The sequence below is a fragment of the Phyllobates terribilis genome, unplaced genomic scaffold (genome assembly GCF_046119375.1).
Source record: "Phyllobates terribilis strain yellow unplaced genomic scaffold, ASM4611937v1 Scaffold_2__4_contigs__length_985480577, whole genome shotgun sequence".
Lineage (NCBI taxonomy): Eukaryota > Metazoa > Chordata > Amphibia > Anura > Dendrobatidae > Phyllobates > Phyllobates terribilis.
Genome location: NW_027362762.1, coordinates 387,968,845 through 387,992,727, shown reverse-complemented (window position 1 = coordinate 387,992,727; position 23,883 = coordinate 387,968,845). Strand labels below are relative to the sequence as shown.

The window sequence follows — 23,883 nt, the reverse complement described above, 5'->3', positions numbered from 1 at the left end:
CTCTTGTGATGTTTATGCCTCCAGCCATTCTTGTGATGTAAATGCCCCCAGCATCTCCTGTGATATATAAACTCCCAGCGTCTTCTGTGATGTGTATATGCCCCAAAGTCTCCTGTGATGTATAGGCCCCAGCCCAGCATCTCCTGTGATGTCCAGTCTCAGTGTCTCTTATGTGATGTATAAACTGTAGACCCCCCAATGCTTAAGTTCTAGAAATGTTACATGAGCAGTGATGAATTTCTCACTGTGAGAAGACCTTCAGTGTAATATACCTCTGTGTTCACAACTTACTGCTGCGAGCTCTTTTCAAAATTCATCGCAAAGAGTCCCCTGCACTCCAGACCGACGTAAATCTGTAAAAGTAGTTGCGAGTAGCAACATCATCAATACCACCTAACATCATACGACGCACCAAAGAGAATCAGTTCCAGCCATCACATAAGGGCTGAGTTAACTAAATGTTTGACCAAATATAGCAGGATAAATTTCAAGTTAATAATTTTGTACAGCTCCCAAGTGATGGTATAAATATCTGAATGGCTCCTGGTAGAAAAAAGGTTCCCCACCCTTGATTTAGAGGAATGCATGACTTAGAAATAAGGGGTACGCTTATGATACGACACCTTCACAAAATTGCAGTGACATTTTGGTGCAATTTTGAAGCCGTGTAAGCCAGCCAGTAAGTTGTGTAATGTTAGACAAAAGTATCTAACATTTTGGAGCAAAATTAGGCGCATTTTCAGACTTCTACAGTTTAACCTGTCTAAATTTGAGATTGGATTAGAAGCCCAGTTATACAATAAATATATACCAGACCCAAATATATACCAGACCCAAATAAATATATACCAGACCCAAATATATACCAGACCCAAATAAATATATACCAGACCCAAATATATACCAGACCCAAATAAATATATATCAGACCCAAATATATACCAGACCCAAATAAATATATATCAGACCCAAATATATACCAGACCCAAATAAAATAAAATAAAAATAATATTTTTACTCTGTTTCTCACAGTTATTTGTCCAATCCTTGTTGCATCTTCTTATTAACGCCGTGAGTGCTAAATTCCTGAGCTACTTCATGCATGGCTGGGACTTTTGCTTTGATGAGGCCCAGAAGGATTCTGTGTATGCGTTTGTAAGGTCATGACATCACAATGTGCGCCGTGACCTTGTGCGTGTTTGCGCAGAACCCTTCTGGGACTCATCAGAGTTATTAATGCCTGGCCAGCATGAGAGACCCAGGGATTTCAACAATCAGTGATGGTGATAAGAAGATGTGATGAGGACTGGATGGAGAATGGTGACGAGCAGAGGGACCGGAAAAGTGAACAGTGAGGTGTGTGTATAAGTATTTTTTTCTATTTTTAACCTTTTGATGATCCTTCAAAGTTCAGAAAAATTTACACTACCATTCAAAAGTTTGGGGTCATTTAGAAATTTAATTATTTTTGAAAGAAAACCACATTTTTTTCAATGAAGCTAACATTAAATGAATCAGAAATACACTCGATACATTGTTAATGTGGTAAATGACTATTCTAGCTGCAAACGTCTTTTTTGCAATATCTACAGAGGTGTATAGAGGCCCATTTCCAACAACCACCACTCCAGTGTTTTAATGGTACATTGTGTTTGCTAACTGTGTAAGAAGGCTAATGGATGTTTAGAAAACCCTAGAAAACCCTTGCACAAGTATGTTAGCCCAGCTGAAAATAGTTTGGCTGATTTGAGAAGCTATAAAATTGACCTTCCTTTGAGCTAGTTGAGAATCTGGAGCATTACATTTGTTTGTTCTATGAAACTCTCAAAATGGCCAGAAAAAGAGAACTTTCATGTGAAATTCGACAGTCTATTCTTGTTCTTAGAAATGAAGGCTATTCCATGCGAGACATGGCCAAGAAACTGAAGATTTCCTACAACGGTGTTTACTACTCACTTCAGAGGAGAGCACAAACAGGCTCTAACCAGAGTAGAAAGAGAAGTAGAAGGCCCCGCTGCACAACTGAGCAACAAGACAAGTACATTAGAGTCTCAATTTGAGAAATCAACGCCACACAGCTCCTCAACTGGCAGCTTTACTAAATAGTACACGCAAAATGCCAGTATCAACGTCTACAGTGAAGAGGCGACTCCGGGATGCTGGCCTTCAGGGCAAAGTAGCAAAGAAAAAGCCATATCTGAGACTGGCTAATAAAAGGAAAAGATTAATATGGGCAAAAGAACACTGACATTGGACAGAGGAAGATTGGAAAAAAGTTTTATGGACAGACGAATCAAAGTTTGAGGTGTTTGGCTCACACAGAAGAACATTTGTGAGACGCAGAACAAATGAAAAGATGCTGGAAGAGTGCCTGACGCCATCTGTCAAGCATGGTGGAGGTAATGAGATGGTCTGGAGTTGCTTTGGTGCTGGTAAAGTGGGAGATTTGTACAAGGTAAATGGGATTTTGAATAAGGAAGGCTATCACTCCATTTTGCAACGCCATGCCCTCCCCTGTGGACAGCGCTTGATTGGAGCCAATTTCATCCTACAACAGGACAATGACCCAAAGCACACCTCCAAATTATGCATGAACTATTTAGGAAAGAAGCAGGCAGCTGGTATTCTATCTGTAATGGAGTGGCCAGTGCAGTCACCAGATCTCAACCCCATTGAGCTGTTGTGGGAGCAGCTTGACCGTATGGTACGCAAAAAGTGCCCATCAAGTCAATCCAACTTGTGAGAGGGGCTTCAGGAAGCATGGGGTGAAATTTCTCAAGATTACCTCAGCAAATTAACAGCTAGAATGCCAAAGGTCTGCAATGCTGTAATTGCTGCAAAGGGAGAATTCTTTGACAAAAGTAAAGTTTGAAGGAGAAAATAATTCTTTCTAATAAAAATCATTATTTCTAACCTTGTCAATGTCTGGACTATATTTTCGATTCATTTTGTAACTCATTTGATAAATAAAAGTATGATTTTTCATGGAAAACACAAAATTGTCTGAGTGACCCCAAACTTTTGAACGGTAGTGTAGCTGAATCTGCACAAAAGAAAATTATAAAATACATGAATTTTGGCAAATGCAGATTTTTGTACCATATTCGAGTAGAATTCAATTGGGAAAATAGAAAGAGTGCTGCTGGATTTAAAGGGAACCTGACACCAGGTTTGGCCCATATGAGGTAAGGCCAGTATCTTTCAGCCCTGATAAACAGCATTCTAATATGCTGTATATATACCCCCAATCCGACCTGCAAACAAGAAAAAGACCTTTTATGATACTCACCTATGGGGTGATAGGGTCCTATAGGCGTCGCTATCTTGGTCCAGCGCCTCCTCTCTTCTTGCGATGCCGTCCTCCTTCTTGTTTCGTGTAGATGATGTGTCCTACGTCATCCACACAATCTCCCCGGCATTGTGCTCCTGCACATGTGTACTTCTCTGCCCCATCCAGGGCAGAGAGAGGTACTGCAGTGTGCATATGTCAGGGCTCTTTGACCTTTCCTGGCGCATGTGCACTGCATCATGTTGCACTGCCCTCAACAGGAGCACAGGAGCGTGATGCTGGGGACACTGTGTAGATGACGTAAGATGCATCATCCATACAAAGTAAGGAGGAGGACGGAATCGCAAGAAGAATGGAGGCACCGTACCAAGACAGTGACGCCCATCGGACCGGACTGCCCCGCAGGTGAGTATGATAAAACGTCTTATTTTGTGTTGTAGGCCGGGTTGGGGGCATATATACAGCATATTAGAATGCTGTATATCAGGGCTGAAAGGTACTGGCCTTACCACATATGGGACAAACCTGCTGACAGGTTCCCTTTAATTAAAAAAATAGGAATCCTTTATTTAATGTTCTTTAAAATTCCATGTGTGTGTCAGGGAAAAGCAATAAAAAAAATTACACATTTCGACATTTAAATGGCCTTAGTCATGTCAAAAACAATGCAGACAGGAAATCCTTTTAAAAGCAAAGACTGCTCCCCCTCACTGCTCAAGTGATGTCACACAAATACAGTGCATTGTGAAAGTATTTGGCCCCCTTGAACTTTTCTACCTTTAGCCATATTTGTGGCTTCAAACATAAAGATATAAAATTCTAATTTTTTGTGGAAAAATCAACAACAAGTGGGACATAATCGTGAAGTGGAACGAAATTTATTGGATATTTTAAACTTTTATAACAAATTAAATACTGAAAAGTGGGGCGTGAAATATTATTCGGTCCCTTTACTTTCAGTGCAGCAAACTCACTCCAGAAGTTCAGTGAGGATCTCTGAATGGTCCAATGTTGTCCTAAATGACTGGTAATGATAAATAGAATCCATCTGTGTGTAATCAAGTCTCCTATAAATGCACCTGCTCTGTGATAGTCTCAGGGTTCTGTTTCAAGTGCAGAGAGCATCATGAAGACCAAGGAACACACCAGGCAGGTCCGAGATACTGTTGTGGCGAAGATTAAAGCCGGATTTGGATACAAAAGATTTCCCAAGTTTTAAACATCTCAAGGAGCACTGCACAAGCGATCATATTGAAATGGAAGGAGTAACAGACCAATGCAAATCTACCAAGACCTGGCCATCCCTCTAAACTTTAATCTCGGACAAGGAGAAGACTGATCAGAGATGCAGCCAAAAGGCCCATGATCACTCTGGATGAACTGCAGAGATCTACAGCTGAGGTGGGAGAGCCTGTCCATAGGAAAACAATCAGTCGTACACTGCACAAATCTGGCCTTTATGGAAGAGTGGCAAGAAGAAAGCCATTTCTCAAAGATATCCATAAAAAGTCTCATTTGAAGTTTGCAACAAGCCACCTGGGAGACACACCAAACATGTGGAATAAGGTGCTCTGGTCAGATGAAACCAAAATCAAACTTTTTGGCCACAATGCAAAACGATATGTTTGGCGTAAAAGCAACACAGCTCATCACCCTCAAAACACAATCCCGACTGTCAAACATGGTGGTGGCAGCATCATGGTTTGGGCCTGCTTTTCTTCAGCAGGGACAGGGAAGATGGTTAAAATTGATGGGAAGATGGACGGAGCCACTGTATATACATATATACTCGTATATAACTTGAAATTTCATATAATATTGAATGATTATGGATCAAATATATGGGAAAGGATACGCTACACCCAAATAATAAATATATAAGAAGTCACTGTGGAAATTCAAGCCATTAGGAATGTGAGTATTGAGCTGCAATATACAAAACGCCTCCCTATTAAGCAGGACTTTACACCAGTCACCACCCTGTTTGGGTTTATTAACCTTTTCAATCCAATGAATTTCAGGCTTAGATCATTCCTATTGATATAATCACAAATGCCTGGCACAGTCGCTTCACCACCAATCCACACTAGGAGTATATCTTCTATGAAGCAACTTTACCAGGCTATGCAGTCAGAAAATGGGTTACTAGGTGAAAAAATTAACAATTTTTCCCATTATGCCACGTACAGCACCACCAGCGACCCCATGAATTTTGACCCCTTTGCGGTGCCCCTAATTAGCAAATAATAAGTGTCTTCAAAAATGAAATGATTATGATGGAAAGCTCAATCACACTTAAAATAAACTTTTGTATTCAAGGCTTTAGGTGCTGCAGGTGGCAGGGTGCTACTCAAATGCCATTAGGGCAAGTTTATGTGGAATGCAAGAGTATAGACCAACAATGTCGCAAGACAGAGATGATGAATCTTCTGTCCATAAAAAATCATTAAAGGTCCTTAGGACATCAGGACTATCTTCTCACATTTTGCACTTCATGTAATATCAGAATTCAGTTGCACTCATATTCCGTCACTTCTATTTATAACGCTTCATATTTTGTACATCATATTTCGCATCACCGTTTACAGCAAATAGTGACATTATGTGTACCACAAATAGCTTTCAGTCTCTGATTTATAATAGTTTGGACTCTTGTTACCATATGTATTTCCATGACTGAAAATTCCTCACCTCGACATAGAGAATTGGAAAAATCCCAATCTTTTCTCCCAACATTCCTTCAGCCCAATTGTCATCTACACGCCTGATCACTGTCAGAATTTCATCCTGAAAAACAACATGTATATTTCAATGGGTCAAACACTTACATTTTTATGCATTTAAATAAATATATCATACATCATTTGCAGAGTTAACATTTACATCGTCCAGAGCAACTGTTGTGAAGAACCTCATAGGACCCTGTTGAACTTCAAGTTCAAGCATCATCCAAATTGTGCTGTAAACTGAATAAAGGACATGTACATTATGCAAGATACAATGACATTTTGTAATAATTACCATGTGTGTCTGACTTAGTGTAATTCTAATTCTTTAAAAAACAAAAAAAACAAACTTTTAGAAAATGTCCATCCTGAAAACTATTTTCCAGATGTAACTTAGCTATTTTAAAATGTGCTGGGTAATAAATGGATCTATCATTATTGATAAGGTACATAATAATAATAATAATAATATAAATAATAGGGACTTTTTTCCAATTTTGAACTGGTCTAGTTTTCAATAACATAAAGTGTCCCTAAAATAGAGGGATAAAATGTCATCACTCAGTAAATGCGTTTTACAAAATGATCACCAAAGGTTGAAGCAGTTAAAAAATGTCTCTCTCTGAGGTGTCCTGCTGGCACTAACAGGCGGACCCCTATCTGCGGCTGCATGTAACAAGCACAAAATTACTGTCTGCGGGATTAAAGCCTTTTTTACGGCAGGCTGTCATTGAAGCATTAAGGGATTTATTATCTCGGCTAAATCGGGTTTGCTCAAGATTAATAGAGATACGCATTACTGTGATGGTACTTACCATGTGCGTGCCACTTATTAATGTAGCACACAAAAATATATATTTGATATGTTGTATTCGTAATAACTAAACATTCCCTATTATTTGGTGGGCTATAATCATGGAATAACTAGTATCTTCCTCATTTTGTCCCATCCTAGGGATACAATCTGTACTGAATGGCGGTATGACGTTGTATATTCCGTATATATACTGTATAAGCGTTCTATACTAGGACAGTTGAGAATGTAACATACAGAAAGAAAAAAAAGATTTGTTTAGTTCTATTATGAAATAAAAAACTTTAAGGATTTTACGCAAGGCGTCTCTTGCGGTAGATAAAACGACACTAGCCCTGCACAACATGCCAGTATTCAGCAGGGCTCCGCAGAACTGAGCTCCGCTGTATGGGGGTCACTGGAGAAGGTCTCTTTTCATCTCACTCCATAGTGAATGATGTGAGTGACATAACAAGCTCCATATTAACCCGCTTTACTTGTGGTGTAGAGGATAACATTCAATAGCCACCCACTGCTAGATAATCAAAGGCAGAGTGGAGCCTGGCAGACTAAGGTTGGGCAGATTCTAGACACTGTATAACTGATGCGCTTTCACTATTTTTCAATTTTTTTGAAACCTCAAGCATTTTCCTCTGTGGGAGTTTTCTGGTCTCCCTGCAAGTGACCTACTTTGAAAGTAATGAACTCCTTTGGATTCTCACATTTCCTTTTTTTTATACCTAGCTGATGAATCTATCTTGTCAGGGTTGATATACAGATGTCATATTAAAATATTACAACTATTTTTCAAATAATCCTGCAAAAATTGCTGGAGGAACCTGATAAAATCAATGTAATCTAGCAAAGAGAAAAGACATTATATTTAAACATATTTTTACCAAACACGCTGCAATGTTTATGTAACACCCCGCAATGTTATTACATTGCACACCAGGAGTAGCATAATATATATGCTGTTACATGCAAGTCACGCTGGGATCTGAAACTGCAAAGCTTGGTTCCAAATTAGTGACAGTCTTTGTTCCAAACCACCAAAAATTAAAGTAACTGCTGTACCATCAAGAGTGTAAAATAAAGTACAAGAAAATGAAATGCAATAAAAATAGAATAACTGTAACGGCTGCCTTATAAAAACAGTCACACATAGAGTTTAGAATAATGCATATAACAACATACATTGTAACTGCTGCACCAAAAAAGGATAAAATACAGATAATAAAATGAAATAAATACATTTTCTACAAATAAAAATGTCAAATAAAAGTAATAATTATAGACAGATATAGAAAACTGAATGCTATCTAACAACACTGCAATGTCTATGGGCCCTATGCCAAATAACTGTTACTCACCTATCCTGGCTCTAGCGGCCGGACTTGTAACCTTCCTCTATGGTTGGCTCCATCAGTGCTAGATTGCTCAGGGTTACTGTGGTATCCTGAAACACACTATTGATGTCATCATCCTAAGCCTTTTAAGTTCGGTGGAGGGAGCTTTCCATTGCTTGATTGTAAGGAAAGCATAGTTCTCAGAAACTATGTTTGTCAGGAGTTGCTTCTCCGTCTACTTGGCTCAACCAGATGTCTACTTATCTACAATGCTACTCTTCACTTCCATTTTACTTCCAGCATTTATTTCCAGGCTTGGTTCAGCTTCTGTAGATGTTGTCAACACCTACTATTCTGCTATAAAGATCACAGATTACCAAAGTCTATTTGATACCTTGACAGATTACCAAAGTCAAGGTATTTGCGTGTTACAGCATATCTACAAGCAAGTTACCAGTTTTCCAATATATTGCCAATTTATGTGTATACAGCATCTCTGCAAAAAAATTACTAATTACTAATACATCGCTGCTAAACAGCTATTACCCATGTCCCTCCTGCAAGTTCCTGATTGCATATAGGTTTAAGGCTCCAAGATGATGTTTTTTTCTTCAGTTTGATCCTCTTGCCTTGTTTTTTCTAGTTGATCATCCATGTTAATTATTTTAATATAAGAAGGGGAAGAGGGGTGTCATGCACAAATAGCATAGTCAAACAATTTGGGTGAAACATGAGTAAATAATGTCAGGGTACAACAGTAAGCATCTGTGATATGGGTTTTACTAAAGTGGCTCCTATAACAGACTAATGCAATTCAAACTGTTCAACTCCAATGAACACACTTGTAAATATATTGGCACAAAAAGCCATGTAGCTGTTGTCATTTTAAGAGGCATATTATGCTTATTGGCTTCAACAGTTATCAGAGTCATAGAATCATGGCTGCTTCAGTACAACAAGGTGGTATTGCTTCTTAATTTTGCAGAATAACAGAGACCAACAGAGCACTCCTCCTGTCTTAAGTCAGTTGATTAATTGTTTAACAAGTAAAATTCCATCTGGATCTAAGAACAAACTTCCTTGTAAATGAAGACCTAGCCAAAGGGAAAGCACGTTATGCAGAGGGGCACTTTTGCAGATTTGGTCAAAGTTCAATATTAGTCAAAGTGCAAGGCAATTAAACATGGCAGTTGGACAGGGCAGGAGACAGGTAATCCATAAATATTCAAAGAAACTTGTTTCTAGTTCACCTCTACTGCAAGATGCATTTACCATATCTATTTGTATCATCTATGTCCTAGGTGCTGCAATCTTTGAAATTTACTGCCCTTTCACACACTCTCTGTACTCCATTTATATCAGTCCCTCTGTCTTATCCTTTACCATGTACAGCTTTCATGCTCTTTTCACATTCTTAAACCATACCAATCCATCCACTCCCATTCTACAACTCAAGAGACACTCTTGCAAATTCATGAACTATCTACTTACTCTCTATTCTCCTTCTCTTAGTCACAAGAGACATCTCCCCAAATCTTCTTGTGCTAGTAAATATAAATCCTTGACTGGCTGTAAAATTCAGGGACGAGACCACAGATCAGTTTGGCCTAGACCTTTCAACAACTCTGCAGCGGTTTGTCACCTAAGCAGTTTAGCTTCAACAGAGCCTGTTGCTGCTTGGCCAAGGCAGTGCTGCAGTGCTTCCAGCTTGCGACTGATGTTGACGTTTCGGAGATGGACGGTGAGGAGGAGGAGGTGCAGAAACTGCTGTAGAAGGTGGGGGAAACCCTGATCAAACCAGGGCCCGCAATTCTTGGAGTCGAGAGCACGTGTTCTGGGTCATGGCTTCCACAATGTTCACCCAGTATGCCGTCATGGAAATGTAGTGTCCTTGGCCCCAAGCACTTTTCCACATGTCTGTGGTTAAGTGGACCTTCCCAGTTACAGCGTTGGTCAGGGCACAGCTGATGTTAAGGGACAAGTGCTTGCGTAAGGTGGAGATGGCACAGCGGAAGACTAGTGGCGGCTGGGGACCGAGTACAGAGGGACGGCCGCCGCCATGAGGTTGCGGAAAGCTTCCATCTCTACAAGTCTAAATGGCAACATTTCCAGTGCAAGCAGTCTGGAAACACTTCCAAAAATCATTGTCTGTGAACACAGTCCAAGCCACACATGCAAATAAAAGCTGCATCATGCAAAGAGAAAGCCACATATAAACACAATCCAGATATGCTGCCATCGCCTGTGGGCCAAAGCTCATTTACAATAGACTGAGGCACAATGAAAAACTTTTTTGTGATCATATGAATTAAAATGTGAAACTCTTTATGGAAACCATAGACATTGTGTCCTGGGGACTCAAGAGGAGAGAGACTATCCAGTTTGTTATCAGCACATCGTTCAAATGCCTGCATCTCTGATGATACGTGGTTGCATTAGAGCCTATGGCATGGGCAGCATACACATCTTGAAAGGCACCATCAATGCTGACCATTATAGAGAGGTTTTACAACAACCTCTGCTCCCATCCAGTCAATGTCTATTTCAGGGAAGGCCTTGCATATTTCAACAAGAAAATGCTAATCCACATGCTGCATCCATCACAACAGCATGGATTCACAGAAGAAGAGTTTGGGTGATGAAATGGCCGCCTGCAGTCCAGACCTTTTACCAATAGAAAACTTTTAGTGTATTATGAAATGAAAAAAACAGCAAAGACGACCCAGGACTGTGGAGCAGCTGGAAGCCTACATCAGACAAGAATAGGACAACATTCCTTTCACAAAACTACAGCAATTGTCTCCTCACTTCCCAGACGTTTACAGACTGTTGTAAGAAGAACTTTATTTTGAGATGTGTTGCTGCCACCAATTTCTAAATGTGTTCATTTTTTCATATCAAATGGAAAAATGTCTAACTTTCACTTTCTGATCTGTGTTCTATGTCGTGTTGAAAATGAAATATGATTATAATAGATTTACAAATCATTGTATTCTTGTTTTCCTTAAATTTTACATAGTGCCCCAACTGTTTTGGAATTATGGTTGTATTTCATAATTTAGCCTATGCATTCTAATAAGAAACAGGGCTATCAATATGTGATTGAAGTGTAGAATTCTAGTGTTTTAAAAATAATATTGCATTAAATGTTTAAGAATTAAACAGCTCCTCTATTTTCAGAGGGCCATAAATAATTGGATAAACTAACAGCATGATAAATATAAGCATTATTTTTAATGCTTTGATAGAAATACTTTGTAATAAAGGAAAGCCTAATGTGTTCTCTACCTTTGGATGCTTTGCCACACCATTGCTGCAGCCCCTCCTCAGGAGTGAATCCACTAATGAATCACATAAACCAAGAGAGTTTGTGTCCCCGGGAGTCCAGTTTTACCTATGTAGACGTCAAGTATACCCCCTTATTACATGAATGTATAGGAGAAATATACAACTAAATGACCTAATTCAAAAGTTAGAATGTTGAAATTAGCATGTACATCATATTATCCCGGAACAGATTTTTGATGGTAAGCCAGGTGTGCTTGAACAAGGTCCCCAAACCTTATAAAACTTTGTGAAGACATTTCTCTTTTTGCATACCCTTTTTCAACATGTATTATACCATTCAGTGTATTCATAACCTTGCTTAAGCTGGCCATACACACTAGATGGCTGTTGGCCAAATGATGCTTTGGCCAATCGTTCGGCAGACAACCATCTCCGTCACATATACAGGAGAGCTTGTGCAGCCGAGGGCTCCTGTGTTCTCTATGAGAAAGCCGCCGACTGACATATCCCCATTGGGGCTCATAATCTACACTCCCTATCAGTATGTCTTTAGGAGTGTGGTAGGAAATTCACACAAATTTGAGAACAAACAAACTCCTTGCAGATGTACTTGATGGGATTTGTACACAGGACCCCAATGCTGAAAAGCAACAATGCTAACCACTGAGCCACCATGCTGCCATCTATCTCAATAACAGGGTCCTATGACGTGCTGCTATCAATGGGGAGGTGGCAGGATGTCACATAAAAATGAATAGGAATTCTGACCAGCTCTACATTGACAGAGGCTCATATCAAGGCCCCGTTGTTGAGAAAGATGAAAATCGCGTTGGTGGAACAGCTTTTACTATATATTTATGGTCTATAGTTGTCACGCAAGGTGTGGGAAAGACTTAGTGCAACACAAAGGGAAGAGGGAAAGGGAACCCAGACACTATGGAAAGGGGGAAGTGGAGACCTCCTAGATCTAATCTCACCCTGTCTCCACTAAAGTCCCTATATTGGTTCTTCACCAATCGCCGCACACGAACCTCGCCCTGTCTTTCCCTGGCATTAGGCCCTGGCTAGGGAAGGGAGGGGGATGAGCGCTAGTCGATCCCCACTGACAACTAAAGACAACAAGGGGAAACAAACAAGGAAAGATAGCTTAGCTTTAGTCGACTTCAGAGAGATGAACACCCGTCCTCATAGCTCCAGAGAGGAAGAAGTAATGCACTTGCTCTGAGCCTTCACAAAGGGTAATGTGAGTATCGCCAGCACCTCCCTCTAGCAGACAGCAGGTATTTATACACCCAGGTCAGGGTGTTTATTAGCCAGAGGAAGGTAGCCACTGGGTCCTAGAGAGACAGCCTCTAAGAAGGTGTCTGTAATATCAAACGTAGAGATCTCCTGCAACCAACTGCAGGGCGACTGTCTGTCACTTCCGACACAACCGTGACAATAGTATGGATACGCCAAAAATGTATGAAATGGGAATACCCCTTTAAGCTCCTTGATTAGTACATACTATTGATGAGAACATGCAAAATACAAAACTTCTAATAAGAATACCAGCTGCATCTAAACCTACCTTGTAAGAGGCTTGCTGAGCTGTTATAGCTAAGCCTATCATGTGCGTACTGTCTGCTAAACCTGGATGTAAGCCTATATTTGCTCTCCACTATGTGTAAAATGTCCATAATAATTACCACCCCGCATTCTATAAACCCTGAATGTGAAATAATTTGAGACCCTCTATCTTTGGCCAAATTCACAAGTCTGTTATTTTACATGGATATGGCATATACCCACTATAGTCTTTGGGGCTGTTCATATTTCTGTTTTTCATCCTATTTGTGGAACAAATGATGCAATAAACAAGTTCCCTACAACATATTGAACCCAATATCTATAGTGAAACTGATAACTGCAGTGAACTGCATTCAGCAATTCACATGGCACATGCCCACGGAAGGAACACATTACTGTCACGGGTGGGTCAGAAGTGACAGAGAGTTGCCCTGCAGTTGGTTGCAGGAGATCTCTACGTTTGGCATTACAGACATCTTCTTAGAGGCTGTCTCTCTAGGACCCAGTGGCTACCTTCCTCTGGCCAATTAACACCCTGGCCTGGGTGTATAAGTACCAGCTGTGTGCCAGAGGAAGGTGCCGGCAATTTTCACATTATCCCTTGTGAAGGCTTGCGCAAGTGCAGTACTTCTACCTCTCTGGTGCTGGAGGACATATGCGCATTTATCTGGAGTCGTCTAAAGCTAAGCTATTTTCCCTTGTTTATCCCCCCTTGTTGTCTGTAGCGGTCAGTGGGGATCGACTAGCGCTCATCTCCTCCCTTCCCTAGCCAGGGCCAAAGACAGGGCGCGGTACGCGTGCGGCGATTGATGAAGAACCAATATAGGGACTTTAGTGGAGACAGGGTGAGATTAGATCTACCTATGAGGTCTCCACTCTCCCCTTTCCCTACAGTCTGAGCTCCCTTTCCCTCTTACCTTTGTGTTGCACTAAGTCTTTCCTACACCTTGCGTGACAATTACACTCCAGAGGGTATCATTTTACTGCAAGGGGTGTTTATGATTATACTGCATGGATGTATTATTTCATAAAAAAGAAAGAAAAGCCAGCTCACCCTTCCATAAGTTCAATCAGCACGGAAGCCCGCGATTGACGCCACTGCCCGGCATGCGATGAATGCAGGAGAAGGAACGATCCAGCTTCCGATCCAGGTATGTATAAAACGAGTTCCTTTATTTACAAGCAATTAAAATACGTAGCAAGAAAAAAACATGCTATGTATTGTAAACATGTTTCAAACAAAGTTTAAGAGCGCATGTAGCGCTCAAAACGCGTGAGGTTAATGAAATCCCCAAGTCCCCACTCACACCTCCAGATTGCAGGTGAGTGAATGATTTTTTCTTGGTACGTATTTTAATTGCTTGCAAATAAAGGCATTTGCTTATACATACCTGGATCAGAAGCTGGATCATTCCTTCTTCTCCTGTGTTATTTTAGGATAATATGATTAACTATAGAAAAAAGACATGGGCCCCACATCTAAAAGTCACAAGATGATCTAATGCTAGGGCAGTGTGGCCTGGAGTCATGGGGACTCAAACTTGCTGCATGGGTGCTGCGAGACATCAGGTCGCCCGCCCTGCTGGTGCACTGTCACTGACAGCGGTTGTTGGCGCACGGTGCTGCACCTTTAAGGCTAAAAAAAGTTAGGGATCCACTGAGAGGGTCACAATGAAGTGGCAGCAGGCTTCATACAATCTGATCATTATGTTAAACTAAGACCATCTTGTTCAGTTTTGTAAGTTTTTGCCTAGCGGCATTAGATCAACGCTTGATTTTTAGATGTGAAATCCATGTCTTTTTTCTACATTTCAGTTAGTGTATGATTATTCTCCAGGGAGACGTTATTTTATGTTTATACTGTGCACAAAGTACTCTAGGAGGGCATTATTTAAAGGGGATCTGCCTGCAGTATTTCGCTATGTAATCTGAGAGATGAATGATGTAGGAGCAGAGACCCTGATTCCAGCTATGTATCAGTTACTGGACTGCATGATGTAGTTTTGATAGAATCCTTGTTTTCTCTGTTAATAGCCAATTCACAAGATAAGTATAACCACACAAATGTTTACTTAGGATGGAAGAGAGCATAAAAAAAAATAGTTTTATTTTAAAAATATTAAAATCTCTAATAGTCCAAGTTACACAAGTACCAGTGGTATCATAATTGCATCAAAATCGCAAACGCGTTTCAGACAATGTGTCCTTATTCATTGCTTAATCTGAAATGCATTACCTGCTAGCAATTTGTATCATTTCCTGTTGGATCACATGGGCCCATTCAGCAAATAGAAAAACAGCATAAAAACATTTAAAAAAAATATACAAATTTAGAATACAACCACATTCAGATAAAGACATATTCTAAGAAGTCTCAATATAAACCTCATTAATCATAATGGTAAATAATATTGTTTCGTATATTCATTCCCATTGGTGATCTGGTGTTGAGAAGATAGATCCACCAGGATTCTCTATTTAGTAGTTTGCTGCACCAGTCTCCTCCCCTCAGAGGTTTACTGACTTTCTCGATCCCTATGACACTGAAAGCTGATGTGGCACCATTATGGATCTCCGCAAAATGTCTAGAGGTAGCAGAGCACCCTCAGGTGAGTTTATTACTAGCATCAGTAAGATGACGCCAAATATGGACTTTTAAAGGACCGCAAGTACATCCGACATATTGAATCTTGCATATGTTGCACGTTATCATGTATATGACAAATTGTGAGTTGCAATCAATGAAACTGTATATATTATATGTTTTCCCAGAGTCTAAAGATGTGAAATTGTGTGTTTTAGTAACAAATTTGTAGCAAGTATACACAGTATGTCCACATTTAAAGAATCCATTTATATCTAACCATGTTCTCCTATTTTTATTCACACTTTCACTAGTATATAGACTTGGAGATAGTAAATTAGCTAGTGTTGGTGCTTTTTTGGCCACAAATCTGACCGGTTCAGTAAGTATATTTTTAAGGTTGGCATCCTGATAATGAATTGGCATAAATTTAGTTAAAATATTTTTAATAGCCGAAAATTGAGGACTATATGTGGTGACAAATGTGATTCTGTTAGACTCAATATTTCTATCTGGTACTTTTTCTTAGAATAAAGCCAATTGTCTCATATTGTCAACTATGTTGAATGCTTGTTTAATCATCCATTTAGGATATTGTCTATGCTGCAATCTGTGTCCAACAATAAGAGATTCGTGTATATATCTATCAACTTTACTAGTATTTCTTTTGGTTTGAATAAGTTCCCCCACAGGAATGTTTTTGATAGTTTTTTTCTCATGACAAGAGATGGCCAATGGAAGAGAATTTCTAGCCGATGGGGACGGGTTTTCCCCCTCTATCACCAATATTTTTATGTCTAAATGGGAGGAAATGGCTCTTTTTGAGGGTGTCTCCCCTGTCCCCTCCCATATCAGGTGGTATGGTCGCTATATCGATGACCTGCTCCTGATATGGGATGGGACAGAGGATTTGGCCAGACAATTTGTAGAAAATTTAAATAAAAACAATATGAACCTCAAGTTTACCTATAACATACAAAAAAGAGCCATTGATTTTTTGGATATTACATTAATGTTCTCCTCTAATGGTGTCATTATTACCACCTTTAGAAAAAAGTCGGACAGAAATTCTCTTCTATTGGCCACCTCTTGCCATGAGAAAAGAATAGTACATTTAATATATAAGTGCACAAACCTGAATTCATCTCCTCCTGCTGGTTGAATGGTGTCAGGTCCCGACGCGCATTTAGGCGTTAGCCTTCGCCAGGGGGCTCCTTAAGGAACTGAGCCAACAATTTTGAAGGAAGATCATGACAGTGTTATTCAGCTATCATCCGCCTCTAACAGCCACGAATAAAGCGGAGCTCCGCTAGCAGCTGCTAAACTGTTAAATGTTGCTGTCAATTTGTGGCTGGCGCTAAAAAGAGACCATGACTTTTGATATACACAGCAGTACTGTGGTATTGCTGTACAGTGGGGAAAATAAGTATTTGATACACTGCCGATTTTGCAAGTTTTCCCACCTACAAAGAATGGAGAGGTCTGTGATTTTTATCATATGAAAACTTCAACTGTGAGAGACAGAATCTAAGGGGAAAAAACAGAAAATCACATTGCATGAATTTGAAATAATTAAATTGCATTTTATTGCATAAAAGTATTTGATCACCTATGAACCAGCAATAATACTGGCTCTCAAAGAACTGTTAGTTTTTCTTTAAGATGTCCTTCTACTCTGTACTCAATACCAGTATTAATTGCACCTGCTTGAACTTGCTGCCTGCATAAAAGACACCTGTCCACACACTCAATAAATCACACTCCAACAACTCCACCATGGCAAAGACCAAAGAGCTGCCTAAGGACACCAGGGACAAAATTGTAGACCTGCTCAAGGTTGGGATGGGCTACAGAACAATAGGTAAGCAGCTTGTTGAGAAGGCAACAACTATTGGCACAATCATTAGAAAATGGAAAAAACAAAAGATGACAGTCAATCTTCCTCGGTCTGGGGCTCTATGCAGGATCTCTTCTCGTGGGGTAAGGATGATTCTGAGAAAAGTCAAGAATTAGCCTAGAACTACACGGGAGGACCTGGTCAATGACCTGAAGCGAGCTGGGACCACAGTCTCAAACATTACCATTAGTAACACACTACGCTGTCATAGATTAAAATCCTGCAATGCACACAAGGTCCCCCTACTAACGCCAGCACATGTCCAGGCCCATTTGAAGTTCACCAATGACCATTTGGATGATCTGGAGGAGGCATGGGAGAAGGTCATGTGGTCAGATGAGACCAAAATAGAACTTTTTGGATCAACTCTACTCGCCGTGTTTGGAGGAAGTAGGATGAGTACAATCTCAAGAACAGTTGACGCGCCCCTGGGCCTGTGTCGCGCTGCGTTGCGCACGCGGGAGCTTACCCGGAGCCGGATCTCTTGAGGGTTGTAGTCTCGTGGCGGTGACCCGGTCCGTGCCCAGGGAGTCAAACTGAGCGGCGATGTAACAACGGTAGATGTAGGACGACTACGCCACCCGTTGAATGCAGCTATGGAGCTGCCGCTGCAGGACAGTCCGCTGAGGCCGGTGGATGGATGGTGCAGCGTAGATGGTATAACCCCCAACGGGAGGGGTATGGCCTCAGGGCAGCAGATGTGGATGATGGGGGTAGCAGGAACCACTCAGAGACGGTGCGGTGTAATTCAGGGTCTTTACTGGTAACAACGATAGACCCTCCCGGAGTACTTGCTAGTGAACGGGGCCTGGTCAGTCCTTGAGCAGATGGGATCTCCCCGGGGCCTTCTAATGGCTTCCGCTCCACGATGGCGGTGCTGGTCCCACGCGTGTGACCGTGCCTTCGGGTTTCTGGGCCTGAGGACCTGAAATCCCCTGCCGGTCGGCTTCTGCTGCTGGGTAAGAGTTAGTCCCCACAGCCTCGGACGCCGGGTCCGGTAAGAAAGCTTCTCAGTCAGGGCGAGCTCTGCAGCTGCCAGCCCCTGACTCGTAGTAGTATTGCTTCTGCTGTTTCTTGTCTCTACTCTCCTTGACTGACTAACCCTGCTTCAGCCCCGGGTTTATATAGGGGAAGTTCTTCCCCTCCCAAGACTGGGCAGGAGGTGTGGCATGCACAGGATCCCTGACCAAAGGACCTCCCACCTGCTCTCAGACATAACATTACATTACTGTGGAAAACCAGACCCCTGGGGTGCCACATTCCCCCCTAGTGAAATTTAGTACTCCGGGACTAAACATATTTTAGAAAAAACATAACAAGATATAACAACAATAATAGTACAATAAGAAGAAACACATAAAGGTGGTCACGGCATGTCCGTAACCGGGTGTAGTCTTTGAAGAAAGCAAGGTGTCCATTTCACCAAAACAGGGAGACGTAACCAGGTAGGGGTCTGTCCTACCCCGAGTCCTTAACAGTCTCTAGTCCATCCTGGGTTACGCTCCAACTATGTACAAGGATTCCCGGTAAATCCACCAAGGATTCCTAAAAATAACTGGAAACACAAAATTATACACAAGCAACAATACACAGATAAACATAAATAAAACAATTTATACACTTCAAATCCTCCAGCGTGCGGGTAACTGGCCTCTAGTGGCCCTAGTGGACCTACGGAGCTGACTGTCTGGCCCTGAACTACAGGGTGTAGGAGCTGTCAAGGGTAAACTGGGCAGCTGTCTACCGGCTCTTTGTCTCACTAGGGGTACGGCAGGCTCACTATAAGCAGAGGGTTGATCCTCCTGTTCTGCTTGTGTGGAGTCTTCTGCCTCCTGGACCGGCTGTTCTTCCAGCTCTACCTGTTGCTCCGTAGGTGCTTGGGATGCTGGTTGGAGGAAGGTGAGTACGGGTACCACAACTGCACCATTGACTTGAGTCCAAGACCGAGGGAAGTCCCCGAGCACAGTACTAACCATATCTTCCCTTTCCTCTACGGGTCGATGGTCTTCTTGTTCCTCTTCAGGGTTCCTCAGTTGTTCGGGACACTTCTTCAGGTGGTCCCGGGATACAATGGCTGTGGTTTCCCCTCCGTCTTTACTGATGGTACAAACCTTCGGGTTCTCGTGGATTGAGGGCAGTACGGTGTACGGGTCCTTCTCCCACTGGTCATCCAACTTGTGGAGCCGTCTCTTCCTCTTCAAGACCTGCTCTCCGGGTACCAGGGGAACAGCGGGAGCATACTGGTTGTAAGTTTTCTCTTGTCTTTACCTAGCCTGACAGAGACTTCGCTCCACGCTCTCCTGTACTCTCCGGTACTGCTGCTGCCTCTCTGTGTCCCAGTCTGTTTCTGGTGAAGTGTCCTCGGGTGTCAGGACTCCCATTTCCAGGTCAACAGGTAACTTACCAGGTCTTGCCCTCATTAGGTAAGCCGGGGTACAGTTGGTGGAACCTACCGGGATGTGGTTGTATAGGTCCACCAGATCGGGCAACTTCTCAGGCCACAGACTGCGTTCTTCCAGGGGCAACGTTTTTAGAAGATCCATTACCACCTGGTTCATTTTCTCACAAAGTCCATTAGTTTGCGGATGGTAGGGTGTCGTCCTTATCTTCCGGCAGCCTTACAGATTGCAGAATTCCTGGAAGACCTCCGCTTCAAAGGCAGGTCCCTGGTCCGTCAGCACTTGGTCCGGGTACCCGTGTGGACGGCAAAAGTGCTGCTGGAAGGCTCTAGCTGCTGTTTGAGCCGTTAAGTCCTTGACGGGGACGACAACCAGAAACCAGGAGTAATGATCCACGATGGTTAACGCGTAGACGTAGCCACTTCTGCTTGGGGTCAGTTTTACATGATCCAAGGCTACCAGTTCCAACGGTTGCCGGGTGACGATGGACTGCAGGGGAGTCTTCTGGCTGGCACGGTCCTTCCTTCTCAGGTTGCACGGGCCACAGTCTCTGCACCACTTCTCGATGGTTCCCCTCATGCCTACCCAGTGGAACCGCTCGCGCAGCAGGAACTCCAGCTTCTTCCACCCGAAGTGTCCAGCTCCGTCGTGGTATGCCTCCATCACCATGGCTGCGTCTCTTCGTGGCACCACTACTTGCCAGAGTAATTCATGCGTCCGGGAGTTAACCATTCTGCGGCACAACTTCCCTTTGTAAAGGAACAGTCGACTCTTCTCTGCCCATAGTTGTTTGGCTTCCTCCGGAGCGTCTGGTTCAAGGCGAGCCTCCGGCCGAGTCAGCATCTCCTTCACCAGTCGGACGGCAGGGTCGCTGTCTTGCGTTTCCGCCCAGTTGTAGTGGGGTAAGGGGTTCAACGTAGCAGCCTGCTTACTCCTTACCCGGTGGGAATACTGGATAGTCCCATGACGGTGGAATGCAGGGAGTTCAACTTCTTCCAGTCCCTCCGGATCTTCTCCTCCGTCCGGCAGGTTGGGCATCCTGGACAGGGCGTCCGCGTTGGTATTGGAGCGTCCTGCCCGGTATTTGATTGTGAACTCGTAGTTGGACAGATGGGCCATCCACCTCTGCTCCAGGGCACCGAGTCTTGCCGTGTCCAGGTGTGTCAACGGGTTGTTATCCGTGTACACGGTGAACCGGGAAGAAGCGAGGTAATGCTTAAAGCGCTCGGTGACTGCCCATACTACGGCCAGGAACTCTAACTTAAATGAGATGTAATTCTCGGGGTTCCTTTCGGTGGGTCGCAGTTTTCGGCTGGCGTAGGCAATTACTCGTTCCTTCCCCTGCTGGATCTGGGACAGTACGGTGTAGAGGATAAAGGGCTGGCTATAATCCGGGTACGCCAGGATTTCGTCCCCCGTGAGGGCCATCTTCAGCTGGCGGAAGGACTCTTCTTCCAGCTCCTCCCATTTGAAGGTGGCTTCTGGTTCTTGGCCTTCCGGGACTGGCCTATCAGGAGGTCCTACATAGGTGCTGCCTTTTTGGTGAAACCGGGAATAAACCTTCGGTAGTAGCCTACCAACCCGAGGAACTGCCGCACTTCTTTTACGCTGGAGGGGCTTGGCCATTCCTTAATTGCGGTGATCTTATCAGGGTCGGGAGCCACTCCGTCAGCGCTCACCACGTGTCCCAGGTACTGCACCTTTGGTTTCAGGAGGTGACACTTGGAGGGTTTCACCTTTAGGCCGTAACTTGCCAGAGCTTCGAACACTTCCGCCAGGTGTTTCAGGTGGTCCTCATACGTCTTGGAATATACGATGACATCGTCCAGGTACAACAGGACCGTCTCGAAGTTTCTGTGGCCCAGACAACACTCCATTAGTCGTTGGAAGGTTCCCGGTGCGTTGCAGAGTCCGAACGGCATGCAGGTGAACTCGCTAAGTCCCATCGGGGTGGTGAATGCGGTCTTCTCCCGGTCCGCCTCTGCTACAGGAACCTGCCAGTACCCGCTAGTGAGATCCAAGGTAGAGAAGAAGTTAGCAGATCTTAAAGCAGCCAATGACTCCTCTATCCTTGGTAAGGGGTACGCATCCTTGTGTGTGATACGATTGATTTTCCGGTAATCTACACACATCCTCATGGTGTTGTCTTTCTTTCGGACTAAGACTAGTGGAGCTGCCCAGGGGCTACAGCTATCCCTGATCACCCCAGCCTCCTTCATGTCTCTAAGCATCCCCTTGGCATGTTGGTAGTGGGCAGGGGGTACGGGTCGATACCTCTCTTTTATAGGAGGATGGTCTCCCGTGGGGATGTGGTGTTCTACCCCCTTGACTCGCCCGAAGTCTAACGGGTGTTTACTGAACACTCTCTCGTACTCCTGAACCACCCGATAGACTCCTTGTTTCTGGTGTGCGGGAGTGGAGTCAGTACCCAGATGTAGTTGCTGACACCAGTCCTCCATTTTTTTCTTAGAGCCGTTACCTTCCTCCGGGTGAGATGGAGGCAAGGGTTCCACAGATTGTATAGAATTTTGGTTAATGGTATATAATTTGGCTAGCGTGGCATACCGGGGCAGGTACACTTCCCTCTCCCCGATATTTATTATGCGAACGGGCACCCTCCCATGGCGTACATCAACCACCCCCCGTGCTGTCAAAATGGTGGGCCTACTGTCCGAGTAAACTGGTTCTACCATTGCCTGGTAATCTCTACCTCTCAGACCAATAGCTGCCCGGCATCAAATCATCATTTCACTTTTTGGGGCATGGCAATAGGAAAAGGGTCACACATTCTTACGCTACCAATCTCACCGCCGGAGAGTTCCACCTGTTGCCGTCGCATCAGTGCCCGGATCTCTTTCTGGAGCACCCGCTGCTCGCCGGAGCTGGCGTTCTTGGCAACCTGCTGTAAAAGGAAAATCACCTCTGCAAGACAATTTTCAATTACATTAGTTCCTAGAGTTATTTTTGGGTGACTCTCATGTTTGTCAATATCTACAATGATCAGTCCCTGTGCTGCCAGTTCGACTCTACCGATTTTGATGGTCACCTCTTTAAATCCGATCTGTGGCACGGGCTGGCCATTGCTGGCGATGATACTCAAGTCGTCGTCAGGGTAGCGGGTAATATCCGAGTCATTCCAGTACTGCTTAAAGAGCACGTACGGGATGGTGGTGACCTGTGACCCGGTGTCCAGTAGGGCACTCATGGGAATGCCATCCAGTACCACAGGCAAGACTGGACGTCCTCCCACATATCTGTCGCGCCAGTTCGATGGGCCTGGTGATCTTTTTCCTGGGGGTTGGCCCTCTACCCCAGGTTGTGCCCGTTTAAAGAACAGTACCTTGCCATATGTCCAGGTTGATTGCAGCGGCGGCAGATGGGTCGTCCGTCCTCGCTGTATCGGACACTGGGTCTTCCTCTGGCCGGTGGGGTCCTCCTTGGTTGACGCCACGGGATGTCCTCCGGTCCGGATGCCAGCTGGATCTTCCCTGGGGTGGAAGCCTGTAAAGACTGCACAGTTCGGGTTAGCGCAGCAACGCTCTTAGCTAGCTCTTGGACCTGATGGTGTAGGTCTGGAGCCGGGTCATTGTCCAAAGCCTGCGCATCAGCTCCCACAGGCCCTGCCGACAAGGGCGCCGCCTCCTGGTGGTAAGTGATAGCAGGGCGCTTGTGGGTCACAACGCCACCCGGTGCCGGTTCTCGGAGCACCCGGATGGCTCTGTCCTTGAACTGTGCAAAGCCCAGATGGGGATCCTGTAAGGCCATTGCCCGCAACTGGGTTCGGTGGGTATTACAATACAGTCCCTCTATAAACTGTTCGGTCAACAGCCTGTCCTCGTTTCCCACTCCATCAGGGTCGGTCTGCTTAATGGCCCTCAGGGCCTCTTGTAGGTTTAGTGCATAGTCCCTTATACTCTCATGCGCTCGCTGCTTGCACCCTTAGAATCTAAGCTTAATCTCGGCTGAGGTGCGGGTATCAAAGGTGTCCT

At 43.6% G+C, this 23,883-nt stretch overlaps 1 protein-coding gene across 2 annotated transcripts in view; it reads right to left on the bottom strand.

Moving 5' to 3' along the window:
* The window catches only part of SH3RF3 (SH3 domain containing ring finger 3), a 661,819-nt gene that overhangs the window by 317,054 nt on the left and 320,882 nt on the right, over positions 1-23,883 (bottom strand). For both annotated transcript variants that reach the window (XM_073664834.1, XM_073664836.1), the window contains exon 3: positions 5,981-6,076. In XM_073664834.1, the coding sequence (XP_073520935.1) occupies positions 5,981-6,076 (96 nt within the window). The remainder of the gene's footprint in view (positions 1-5,980; positions 6,077-23,883) is intronic.